The sequence below is a fragment of the Prionailurus viverrinus genome, chromosome E2 (genome assembly GCF_022837055.1).
Source record: "Prionailurus viverrinus isolate Anna chromosome E2, UM_Priviv_1.0, whole genome shotgun sequence".
Classification (NCBI taxonomy): domain Eukaryota; kingdom Metazoa; phylum Chordata; class Mammalia; order Carnivora; family Felidae; genus Prionailurus; species Prionailurus viverrinus.
Window position 1 is genome coordinate 2,907,080 of NC_062575.1, and position 12,565 is coordinate 2,919,644.

Genomic DNA, 12,565 nt, shown 5'->3' on the forward strand with positions numbered 1-12,565 from the left:
AGCACCCCTAAAACATTATTTATAACAGCCAAGATATGGAAGCAACCCAATTATCCATACATAGATGAATGGATAAACAAGAGTGGTATACACACACACACACACACACACACACACACACACACACACACACACTGGAATATTACTTGGCCATAAAAAAGAAATCTTGTCATTTGCAACAACATGGACGGACCTGGAGGGTATAGTACTATGTGAAATAAGTCAGAGAAAGACAAATACCATATGATTTCACTAATATGTGGAACTTAAGAAACAAATGGACAAAGAAAAAGATACCACCACCACCACCACCACCACCAGACCTAAATACAGAGAACAGACTGGTTGCCAGAGGGGAAGTGGGGATGGAGGGATGAACAAAATAGATAAAGGGTCTTAAGAGGTATAAACTTCCAGTTATAAAATAAAGTCATGGAAATGTAAGTACAGCATAGGGAATATAGTCAATAATATCGTTGTAGCCTTGTAGTGTGACAGAGGGTAACTATACTTGTCATGGTGAGCATTTTGTAATGTATGTAATTGTTGAATCATTATGTTCACCTGAAATTAAATATGTGAACTATATATACTTCAATTAAATATAAAGACATATAGAAAAACTAAAAAATTTAAAAAAAATTGTGTTTCAAAGGACACCATTAAAAAAGTGAAAAGAGGGGTGCCTGGGTGGCTCAGTTGGTTAAGCATCTGACTCTTGATCTCAGCTCAGGTCATGATCTCATGGTTGGTGGGATCAAACCCCTCATTGGGCTCTGAGCTGCCAGTGCAGAGCCTTCTTGGGATTCTCTCTCCCCTTCTCTCTCTGCTCTTCCCTTGCTTGTGCTGGTATGCTCTCTCTTTCAAAATAAATAAACGTAGTTTTAAAATTCAAGTGAAAAGATAAATGAAATTAGAGAAAAGATAAATTAAATTAAGAGTACATTTATCTTAAGCACTGAGAAATGGATAGAATTGTTGAATCATTATATTGTACATATGAAACTAATATAACACTGATTATAAAAAATTGAAAAGACAATTCATAGAATGGGAGAAAAAATTTGTGAATTATGTATCTTGCACATAACTTGTATTACAACTCATCACATAAAAAGAGCAACAAACCAATTAAAAATGTGCAAAGTACTTGAATAGACATGTCTCCCAAGACATACAATTGCCAACAATCACATGAAAAGATTTAATATCATTAGTCATTCAGAAAATTCAAACCAAAACCAGAATAAGATGCCACATCAAACCTGCTGGATGGCTACAATAAAAATAATGGAAAGTAAGTATTGGTAAGGATATGGAGAAATTAGAACCCTCATACATTTGTGGTAGGAATGTAAAATTGTCCAGCCACTGTAGAAAACACTGTGGTGGTTGCCCCAAAATGTTAACATGAAATTATGACTCATTTCCACTCCTAATTATATACCCAACAAATTGAAAACAGGTGTTTAAACACTAATATTCATAGCAACACTATTCACAACAGCCAAAAGGTGTCAATAACCTAAACACACATCAACAGAAGGGTAAACAAAATGTAGTATATCCACACAATGGGATATCATTCAGCCATAAAAGGGAAAGAAATACTGGTACAGAACATGATTTAGATGAACTTGACAACATTTTACTAAGTAAAGGAAGCCACTCACAGAAGACCACATATTGTATGATTTAATTTAAATGAGAAGTCCAGAATAGGCAAATTCATTGAGACTGAAAAGTTAGTGGTTGCCAGGGCAACAAGGCAATGGGGAGTGAGTGCTAATAGGTATGGAGTTTGTTTTCAAGGTTCTAAAATCAGATCGTTGTGATGGTTACATACTCTTGTCAGTATAGACTAAGACCACTTGGTATATTCTTAATATGGAAGGGGTGAGTTTTATGGTTATGTGGATTGTATCTTGATAAAGCTGTTATTAACAAATGGGTTTGGGTCTTTGTGTATTTGGTTGATGGGCAACTAGAGAAAGCATTTGAAAATGTGGGTACTATTTGTAGCAACATGGATGGAACTGGAGAGTGTTATGCTAAGTGAAATAAGCCATACAGAGAAAGACAGATACCATATCGTTTCACTCTTATGTGGATCCTGAGAAACTTAACAGAAACCCATGGGGGAGGGGAAGGAAAAAAAAAAGAGGTTAGAGTGGAAGAGAGCCAAAGCATAAGAGACTCTTAAAGACTGAGAACAAACTGAGGGTTGATGGGGGGTTGGAGGGAGGGGAGGGTGGGTGATGGGTATTGAGGAGGGCACCTTTTGGGATGAGCACTGGGTGTTGTATGGAAACCAATTTGACAATAAACTTCATATATTGAAAAAAAATAAATAGAAACACACTAAAAAAATGTGGGTACTACAGAAGGTCAATAGAGGTTAAGTATTGGAATCATTACTTGATTGAAAACAATTCTTGAAGTGTCATATACACACAGAAAAGTACATAAGTGCTAAGTGTTGGCCAATGAATGGTCACAAACTGAACACACTTGTGTTACTAGTATCCAGGTCAAGAAACAGCATATCTATCACCTCCTGTCACTATCCTAACCTCTAATACCATGTCTTGCCCATCTTTTAACTTTATATAAAATCATATAATCTACTCTCAAGTTTGGCTTGAGATTCATCCAAACTGTTGCTTATAGTTGTAGATTCATTCTCAGGGAATGAGAATTCTCTTATTTAACTTACTGTTAGTACATATTTCCATTTTTCAGGTATTATGGATACTTGCCATGTATGTTTTTTAGTAACTCTTTTTCAGCAAACTTATACATAAACTCTGTTGAATGTACACCTAGAAGTGGAATTTTAGTTACACAGAATGCGAGAACCTATGAAAGCCAAATACAGGCAAATGTTTTGCAAAGTGGTTGTACCATATTCTAACCTCCATATTCTATCCTCAAATGCACAGGAGATTATGTTTGTGTATGAATAATAGAAAAGGGGATGAAAGTAGACAGGTAAAAAAAAGTATATAATCCCCTCTGGGATCACATCAGTGATCCTGGGGAGCATAAAAACTTACAGTAGTTCTTCTACATTGCACATTGGATTGTTCAGGGCATTACAGAGCAACTTCACATCATTGCGCGAGAGTGTTGTACCATTGAGGCTCAGGTATTTCAAATCTGGACTATGAGTGAGCACCTCAAAGAAAAGCCAACTGTCACCAGCGAAGGTAACATTATTCATCCTGCAAAAGTAAAGAAAATTTTGGGGACGTCTCATCCAACAAAACCTGAGAACACAGCCTGAGCACCTGTCTTTGAACTATGGCCTCTCATTAGCTCTCAGATCTCTAATTTCACAACTGAGTCGTGTAGCTTAGTGGTTCTCAATCTGCCAACCAGCCCCTGTGAGGGCAAAATGGCCCAATGTCTGGAGACATCTCTGTTTTGCTGAGGTATGTGAATGTGTGCTGCTAGCAGCTAGTGAGTAGAAGTCAGGGATGCTACTAAACATCCTACGGTGTACAGGACAGTGCTCCACCACCAAGAATGAGACACCCTGATGAAATACCATCCATGTTAAAAACTCCCAAATTTAAATGGGTTAGCACAATGTTTATTTTTCCCTCATGTAATGTTTCAACACAGGTATTACTGATGTTTGGAGGGGAGGGGTTTCTTTTAAGCCAATAGTTTTCTACCTTGGATGTACATTGAAATCCCATGGGAGATATTTTGATAAATTGGTTTTGAGGCTTGACTTGGGCACGAGGAACTTTTTAAAACATCCTTGGATAATTTTAACATGCAGAAAATACTGCAAAGTCACTGCTCTACATCCTTCTCAAAGCATGGCTCCTGGACAAGCCACATCTCAGCATCATCTGGGGACTTGTTAGAAATGCAGTCTTGGGGCGCCTGGGTGGTGCAGTCGGTTAAGCGTCCGACTTCAGCCAGGTCACGATCTCGCGGTCCGTGAGTTCGAGCCCCGCGTCGGGCTCTGGGCTGATGGCTCAGAGCCTGGAGCCTGTTTCCGATTCTGTGTCTCCCTCTCTCTCTGCACCTCCCCCGTTCATGCTCGGTCTCTCTCTGTCCCAAAAATAAAATAAAACGTTGAAAAAAAAAGAAAAAAAAAAGAAATGCAGTCTTATGCCCAACTCCAGACTTACTGAAGCAGGTGTTTCCATTTTGATAAAGTTCAATTTAAAAATTTTTTTTTTCAACATTTATTTTTGGGACAGAGAGAGACAGAGCATGAACGGGGGAGGGGCAAAGAGAGAGGGAGACACAGAATCGGAAACAGGCTCCAGGCTCTGAGCCATCAGCCCAGAGCCCGACACGGGGCTCGAACTCACGGACCGCGAGATCGTGACCTGGCTGAAGTCGGACGCTTAACCGACTGCGCCACCCAGGCGCCCCTTGATGAAGTTCAATTTTAATGGCCTGACACTCCACTGTGTAAGTACAGACCCAGCTGGTTTCCCTCTGTCTTGTGACGTCAACATTCCACTAGCAAATGGGGAATGCACATATAGAAACTCTGGTCTCTTAAAGGCTTTTGTATAAAAGTCATACTTCTGCTCACATTTTATTGCCAAGAAAGAGTCACATACTCCTATTTAGATGCCAGAGATCCACAGACATGGACAAGACAACATCATACTACGGCAAGGGGAGCACACCTAGACACCTGTGCCAGACCAATTCTCAGACAATACCACTCTTGCATATCCTTCCTGTTCTCTGGAATCCATAAGTTCCATGTCCTCTCAGAAGGTAGTCTAAACTCCTAGACTAGGAGGACTTTCCAGACAACCAGAATCTTGGATTATCTCTCATCCTTTCATGTGCACCTCCCACTCAGAAATGTCTATACATTTCATGGCGAGGAAACAAGCCAAGTCACACCTGACCATAGTGTTCCTTGAGGTCAAGACCATAATTCTTACCCCTACTTTATCCTTGGGATTTAGTAAAAGTCTGACACCCAGCTGGATCCCAAATGTTGGTTGACATAATGCTCCTTAAGCATTTTTAGAAGCAGCAAGTGTGGTGGCCACCAGAAGAGGCTCTGCAGTTGACCAGCTCTGAAGTTCAGAACCCAGGTTTTCCCTTTCATAGCTTTGTGACCTTGAGAAACACATTTTAATGTGATGAGTGCAGTAAAAGGTGACACAGCAAGAGAAATAGGCATGTGGAAATCTGCTCTGATTATAATTCTTTGATTATGCAGTTGGCCTCACCTAAAAGTGAGGTGGGACCAATGTGGTATCTACACAAGAGACTCAAGTCTAGGAGGATCCCCAACTTACTGAAGCTTTTGGAGGTGACAGCTGGGATGCCTCAGCTGATTACACAAAGTTACATAGGTTGACTCACTGAGGATACTGTGACTCATTTGGAGTTCTCTGAGGTGCTCATTTGTAGTGAGCACAGAGCAGATATCATGCCAACAGAGGATATTGTAACTTGACCTGTAAGAAAGGAGAAAGGATGTGTTTTCCAGGATATTGTCAACCCAAGCAATTCAAAACATAAGAAAAAATTATCTTCCTGGACATAAAAACTCTGACATAGCCCAACCTTTAACTAGACAGAATAACATCCATCAGGCAAGTTTTATATTCATTATTCTCAACCGAGGGGACTGTTGTCCCCTCTGCCCAGGCAACATTAGGCAATATCCGGAGACATTTTTTTGTTGCTACAACTTATGGGAGGGGTACTTCTGGTATCTAGTGGTAGAAACCAGGGATGCTGCTAAACATGCTACAATGCACAAGAAAGCTTCCCCTAACCCCTGCCAACACAGAATTATCCCTCCCAAAATATCAATAGTGCCCAAGTTGAGGAACCTTGCCCTATATATATGGGCAGTTTTATACTTAAGACTGGGGCAGGACATCCCAGCTGTAAGTGAGTCTTGAGTAATATAGCCTAGGCTCAAACCTAGCCTTCACAACTTCCTAACTTGGCCAGCCTACAGGATCTTTTTGCTCCAGTTTCCCCATCTGTAACATGATAAGAATCTACCTCATATGATTTTCAGGAGCACTTAGTTAAAATTTATAAGATTTCTAGAATAAATTTTAAAAGGTAATTTTTTTTCAATATATGAAATTTATTGTCAAACTGGTTTCCATACAACACCCTAAAAGGTAATTTTTAACTGGGAATTCAAGAAAGGATGTGAGTGTGGTCCTTTGAGAATGATGCTAATTATAAGTACATACCAACCATATTGAAAAGTAATAAGAAACACACATGGGTTCTCATATTCAATCTCCACAATACCTCACAACATAGTTAACATTATTGCCCTACATTTAGTGAGGCAACTTCAACAAAGAAGGGAAATCCCATGGGCAAGGTCATGTAGTTCATAAACAGTCACACTAAGGTCTGTTTGACAGAAACAATGACAATCCTATAATAAAAATGTCATCAGCCAAGCCCACTTGGAAATGTGGACAAATGCTGAAAAGATAACAGAAAGAAAGCAATTAGAAGGACTCACACAGAGCTGTCTGCATTTCCCACTTGAAAGACATTCTGGATGGAGAAGCAAAGCTTCTGCAAACTGGAACAGTATTTTAAGCAGTAGGCAGAAACCCGCAAGTCCACGTGGTTCGTGATGGTAAAGTGAACATCTTGGAAGAAGTCCATTGCCCACTGCACAAAACCTTCATTCTGCATCTCAAACAGACAGTAACACAATGCCAAGAAATCTGTCTGTTTCTGAAGATGCTCATTCTCACCTATGCGCTGCAAGTACTGGTGACATTCCTGCTGTATCTCCTGGGACAGGTGAAAGCCAAAAACTGTATCCAGCTTTTGTTGTTCCTTTTCATTTAAAAGGCCGAATATGAAACACCCCAAAGAAATCCAATGTACCTTTTCTTTCTTCAAATAGGTAAATAGCACAGCCTTTCTACATCCAATAGCTGGGTTAGGATGGTCCATGTGGCTCTTGAGAAAATAGAACATGGCGGCACAGAACTCCTGGACACTCACATGGAGAAACATGTAGGAATTCTCCTCCTCCTTGCACTTCTGAAGAGCCTTTATGTCCAGCAACGTAGAGATATCAGAATCAACCAACCCATTTCTCCTGAGGTCCCCTTCACTGAACAAAAACATGTTGGTCCACATACCCTCTGCAGCCAGGGAACACAAGCCCTTCAACTGGCCTTGGCTTTGCTCATCTGGACAGCTAGCCCCCTTGGGCGTGAACAAGTTAAAGATGAAAGAGCTATAAAGAGAGGTGGTACGTCGGCAGGTCAGCGCCAGGTCTTTCCCCTTTTCCATTTCCTGCTTCAGACAAGTGCTCACAATCCAGCAAAGGATGGGGATTTGGCACATGATAAACAAATGCCCATTTTCTCTCATGAAACTGAAGGCTTCCATGGCTCTATTCCGGTCTTGAAACATAGAGCAGAAATAGATCTTCTTATCACTGTCACTGAATCCCAGGAGTGTTCTAATTTCTGGGCACTCCAACCTATCCTCAACTTCCTGGGGGTACACAGGTGTAGCAGTGATGAGCAGCGAGGACTCGGGGAGCAATTTCTTCCTCAGCAAGCTGCTCAGCAGCACCTGTACTGGCACCTGCTCCATAAAGTCGCTGCACAGATCTGACTCAGGTTCACTCAGGCTACATTTCAGTTCTTCGAAGCTGTCTATGAGAAACAAGAGTCTCTCTGGTTGGGACAGGATCTCCACAAAAGGAGTGGAGGAGTCAGACCAGCCTCTAGAGAGGAGTGCAGCCAAACTGGTCTCTGTCAACTGCTTCATTTCCCGGCAGCAGAGGTAGAAAACATAGGAGAATCTCTCTTGGTAGAGGTTGCCCTCCACCCAGGCCAACATCAGCCTGATCAGGAATGTTGTCTTCCCAATCCCTTGTATTCCTTTGAGGAGCACCGTCCGTGTCTGTTTCCCAGTTTCCTTAGGAGCAAAAAACAGTTCCAAGCATTCACGTTCTCTCTGGGTGAGTTCAGGATGTAAGTGATCTTGAATCCTGGGGATAGATTCTCTGAGCCACATGTTGTTGAATTTCTCCTTCACGTGCATTTGGTACAACTTTGTGTGTCCTGAGAACAAGAGGAAAAAAGAAACATACAACATCTCCAAGTTAAACTCAATGCTCATCATATATTATATGTCCTTTTTGACCCTGCAATTTTTCTTCTAAAAATGCATCTTCTCGGGATCTGCAGGCTGCAGTCTTTGGGCCAAAGCTGGACAACAGCCTGTTTTATAAATACAATTTCACTCGAACACCACCATGCTCTTTGTTTATATGTTGTCTATAGCTACCTTCCCACTACAAATGGCAGAGAGGGGTAGTTGTGGCAGAGACAGTATGAAAAAACAACAGTGACAAAACTCTGCATATTGGGACACTTGAGAGATTTTTTATAGAAAGAACTGTGAACTGGGGCACCTGGGTGGCTCAGTTGATTAAGTGTGTGACTCTTGGTTTTGACTCAGGTCATGATCTCACTGTTCAAGAATTTGAGTCCCGAGTCGGGCTCTGTGCTGATAGCTTGAAGCCTGCTTAGGATTCTCTCTCCCTCTTTCTGCTCCTCCTCTGCTTGCGCTCTCTCTCGCTCTCAAAATAAGTAAACATTAAAAATAAGAAGAAGAACGCTGAACTCAGAAGTTCAGTGGCCTGTGTGGAGGTCTGGCATCTGCTGCTCATAGCTATGTGATCTAGGGAAGGAAGGAATCTCCCCAAGCTTCAGGTTTCTCAGTTGTAAATGAAAGTAAGGCTGAGCTACCTCATATAGGGAGATTGTGAAGATCACAAGCTATAAGAGACCATGCATGTGGGAGCATAACACATAGTATGAAGGGATTTAGAATAGGAGGCATTTGTCAGATTTGCACTTCAATTTGGAAAGGGATGATGATATCTCCTGTGGTTGAGAACGAAGACACCAACAAGTCATTCCCACCTACATATAAGCACCATCATGTCTTATAAGCCTAATTCTCTATCAGGTTCTGAGCATGAATTTGCCCTTCCCTCCCCCCCCCTTTTTTTTAAACAGAGTTGTGAGAGGCTCACTGATTTCAACAGGCCCATGTGAGTAAGTGTCATTAAGATTGCAACCATTATCTGCCATGCCCTGGCAGGTCCAATCTGAAGGCCAATTCTGCCTTCTGTTCCAAAAAATATATTGGAGTGACTCTTTCAACATGTTCTATGTCCAACAGCATGTTTAATGACCTGGATTAGGGAAGATCATGTTTCTGGTAAGGTTTGACATTCAACCCTCACTCTAGGAAAAAAAAATTACAAAGAAGGAAACTGAGGAGAAACACACAAAGAGGAAATTCAGAAACTCCTAAAACACTTCCAAGGTGACAAGAAACAAAAGAAATTGTTAAAACACAGAAACTATTAATAATTTCATTCACCACTACCAACCAAAAGCAGCACCAAAAATTTGGTTTTAGTGCCTATGATTCATGCCACAAGACATTTGTTTAGCCATATTTTTTTTTTGATAAGAAACCAAATCCTGTTGAATGTGTATTTTTAGGACTTTTTGTTCCCTACTGAAAAATTTAGGTCTTCCACTAGCTACATGTACCTATTCAACAACTTCAATGGGACTGGTGTAACTGAGAAATGAAATTTCTTATTCAATTTAAATTAATTCAAATGTATGCCAACTGGTGCAGCCGCTCTGGAAAACAGTGTAGAGGTTCCTCAAAAAATTAAAAATAAATCTACCCTATGACCCAGCAATAGCACCACTAGGAATTTACCCAAGGGATACAGGAGTGCTGATGCATAGGGGCACTTGTACCCCAATGTTTATATCAGTGCTTCCAACCATAGCCAAATTATGGAAAGAGCCTAAATGTCCATCAACTGATGAACGGATAAAGAAATTGTGGTTTATATACACAATGGAGTACTACGTGGCAATGAGAAAGAATGAAATATGGCCTTTCATAGCAACGTGGATGGAACTCAAGAGTGTTACGCTAAGTGAAATAAGTCATACAGAGAAAGACAGATACCATATGTTTTCACTCTTATGTGGATCCTGAGAAACTTAACAGAAGACCATGGGGGAGGGGAAGGAAAAAAAAAGGTTAGAGAGGGAGGGAGCCAGAACATAAGAGACTCTTAAAAACTGAGAACTGGGGCGCCTGGGTGGCTCAGTCGGTTAAGTGTCCGACTTCAGCCAGGTCACGATCTCGCGGTCCGTGAGTTCGAGCCCCGCGTCGGGCTCTGGGCTGATGGCTCGGAGCCTGGAGCCTGTTTCCGATTCTGTGTCTCCCTCTCTCTCTCTGCCCCTCCCCCGTTCATGCTCTGTCTCTCTCTGTCCCAAAAATAAATAAACGTTGAAAAAAAAATTAAAAAAAAAAAACTGAGAACTGAGGGTTGATGGGGGGTGGGAGGGAGGGGAGGGTTAGTGATGGGTATTGAGGAGGTCACCTGTTGGGATGAGCAATGGGTGTTGTATGGAAACCAATTTGACAATAAATTTCATATATTAAAAATAATAATAATAATAAAGTTATGTGAAGTCAGAGTGCATGGGTGGCTTAATCAGTTGAACATCTTACTCTTGATTTTGACTCAGATCATGATCCCAGGGTTGTGGGATAAAGCCCTGTGTTAAGCTCTACACTGAATATGGAGCCTGCTTAAGATTCTCTTTCCCTCTGCCCCTCCCACCCCCCACTCATGCACTTGCTCGCTCTTTCAAAAAAATTAAATGGTGCCTGTGTGGCTCAGTCTGTTAAGTGTCCAACTTTGGCTCAGGTCATGGTCTCACAGTTCATGAGTTCGAGCCCCACACAGGGCTCTCTGCTGTCAGCACAGAACCCACTTTAGATCCTCTCTCTCTGCCTCTCTTCCACCCTTGCTCATGCTGGCTGTCTCTCCAAAGTAAACATTTAAAAAGATTAAAAAAGGAAAAATTATGTGAGGTCACTAAAGAGCTATGAAAACAGAAAGTTCTTGAGAAGCCAAGATACAGGAGACAGAGGGAAAGGCCAAGAAGGAGAGTTTAACACTTGTCTGTTTTCCTTGGGGCATTTTCCTCTAAAGAGGCTGTGAACCTGAATAGACATTAAGGGCTAAGAGGCTAATAAGCCAAGTCAAACTCCTGCCAAGTTCAAGGGTTTGGGGGACAAATGATGGGTTCAGAAGTTCAGCACACATCAGGCATGAGAGGATACTGGATGGACCATTTGGGAAGAAGGGGAAACTAGCAACAAAATATTCCTCACAAAACACAGCCTGGCTTTGAATTATTTCAACCTGCACTATTAAGGACATATTCGTCTGTTATCAGAAGCAATTCCACTTGATCTGGAAGAACATAATCTTGCAGAGCCTCAGTAGCCTCTTTAATGTATTGTATCAAAAGCCCAGTGCTCAAAATTTCCAGGCATGTGGAGACAAAAACCACAGGACCAAAACAAGGAGGGGTGGGAAACACATTAGAAAAATATTTACTTTAATATCTGTCTCAAAATGAACCTAACTTAAAGTGTTCAATAAAAAAGAAGATAGGAAGGAATGGAAAAACAAATGGAAATTATATCCATAAAATAGATTAGCTGAGTTTATGAAATCAATAGATGAGTTTGTTAGCAGATTGGAAATAGCTGAAAAGGAGGTTAAGGACTGAGAAAATTAGAAATAAACATACAGACTAAAACACAGAGAAGTGACTGAGGAGACACAGTGTAAAGGTCTAATATGTGTCAGCAGAGTCCCAGAAGGGAGCAAAGAATGGGACAGAAGTGGTATTTTCATATGATGGCTGAGACTGAGGAATGAGGAATTCTACCAAGACACAGGTCCAAGCTTAGCAGCTCTAACAGGTGCAAGCATCTCAACAGCACCTCAGACAGGTGCAAGTACTCCCAACAGGTGCAAGCACCCCAAACAGGGAGAACACAAAGCCTCATCTATGCACATCTTGGTGAGGAGTTGAACGTTGAAGATGAAAACATGATGGTAAGTCAGAATGGCTATCTCCTCCCACTGATACCTTAAATATGCAAAACAAAGGTAATGCCTGCTACCAGGATAAATGTACAAGTGACCCTTAAGGTGTGACGTACATTCAACTGGCATTACAGAAGGAGAGAAGAGTCAGAAGAGACTCAAATGTAACGGGGCAGACTTTTCCGGAACTGGAGGAAGATGGGAGTGTACAGATCAAAAGCATCTTTCAAGAGTGGAGCAGCAGGAATTACATTCACATCCACACAACAAAATACGAGGCTCTGGTTACAAGTCCATGGCATGGATTAGAAGCAGACCAGAAGCTGACTAATGTTACAGGTTGTATTGCCAGGATAGTTCAACATTACCCAATGGAGTGAGTGCTTATTCTTCAAAGCAACCCTCAGTCTCTCTTACACCAACAGGAGCAGAGGAGCAGAAGCATGGTGACAGGGATGACTGGTCTATTGTGATGAGGCCCTGGAGGTATCGAGAGGACAGTGCGTGAGGCTCAAACCTCTACACAGCCCTGAGGAGAAAGACCAGGGGTCTTTCTGGTCTATGACACAGCATGAAGGTGGGTAGTGGTGCAAAGGTGTGCAT

At 41.5% G+C, this 12,565-nt stretch overlaps 1 protein-coding gene across 8 annotated transcripts in view; it reads left to right on the top strand.

The window, feature by feature from the left end:
* The window catches only part of NLRP13 (NLR family pyrin domain containing 13), a 143,455-nt gene extending 130,989 nt beyond the window's left edge, over positions 1-12,466 (top strand). For all 8 annotated transcript variants that reach the window (XM_047834427.1, XM_047834426.1, XM_047834430.1 and 5 more), the window contains one exon: positions 12,388-12,466. In XM_047834427.1, the coding sequence (XP_047690383.1) occupies positions 12,388-12,435 (48 nt within the window). In that variant the 3' untranslated portion in view covers positions 12,436-12,466. The remainder of the gene's footprint in view (positions 1-12,387) is intronic.
* Positions 12,467-12,565: the final 99 nt, after the last annotated feature.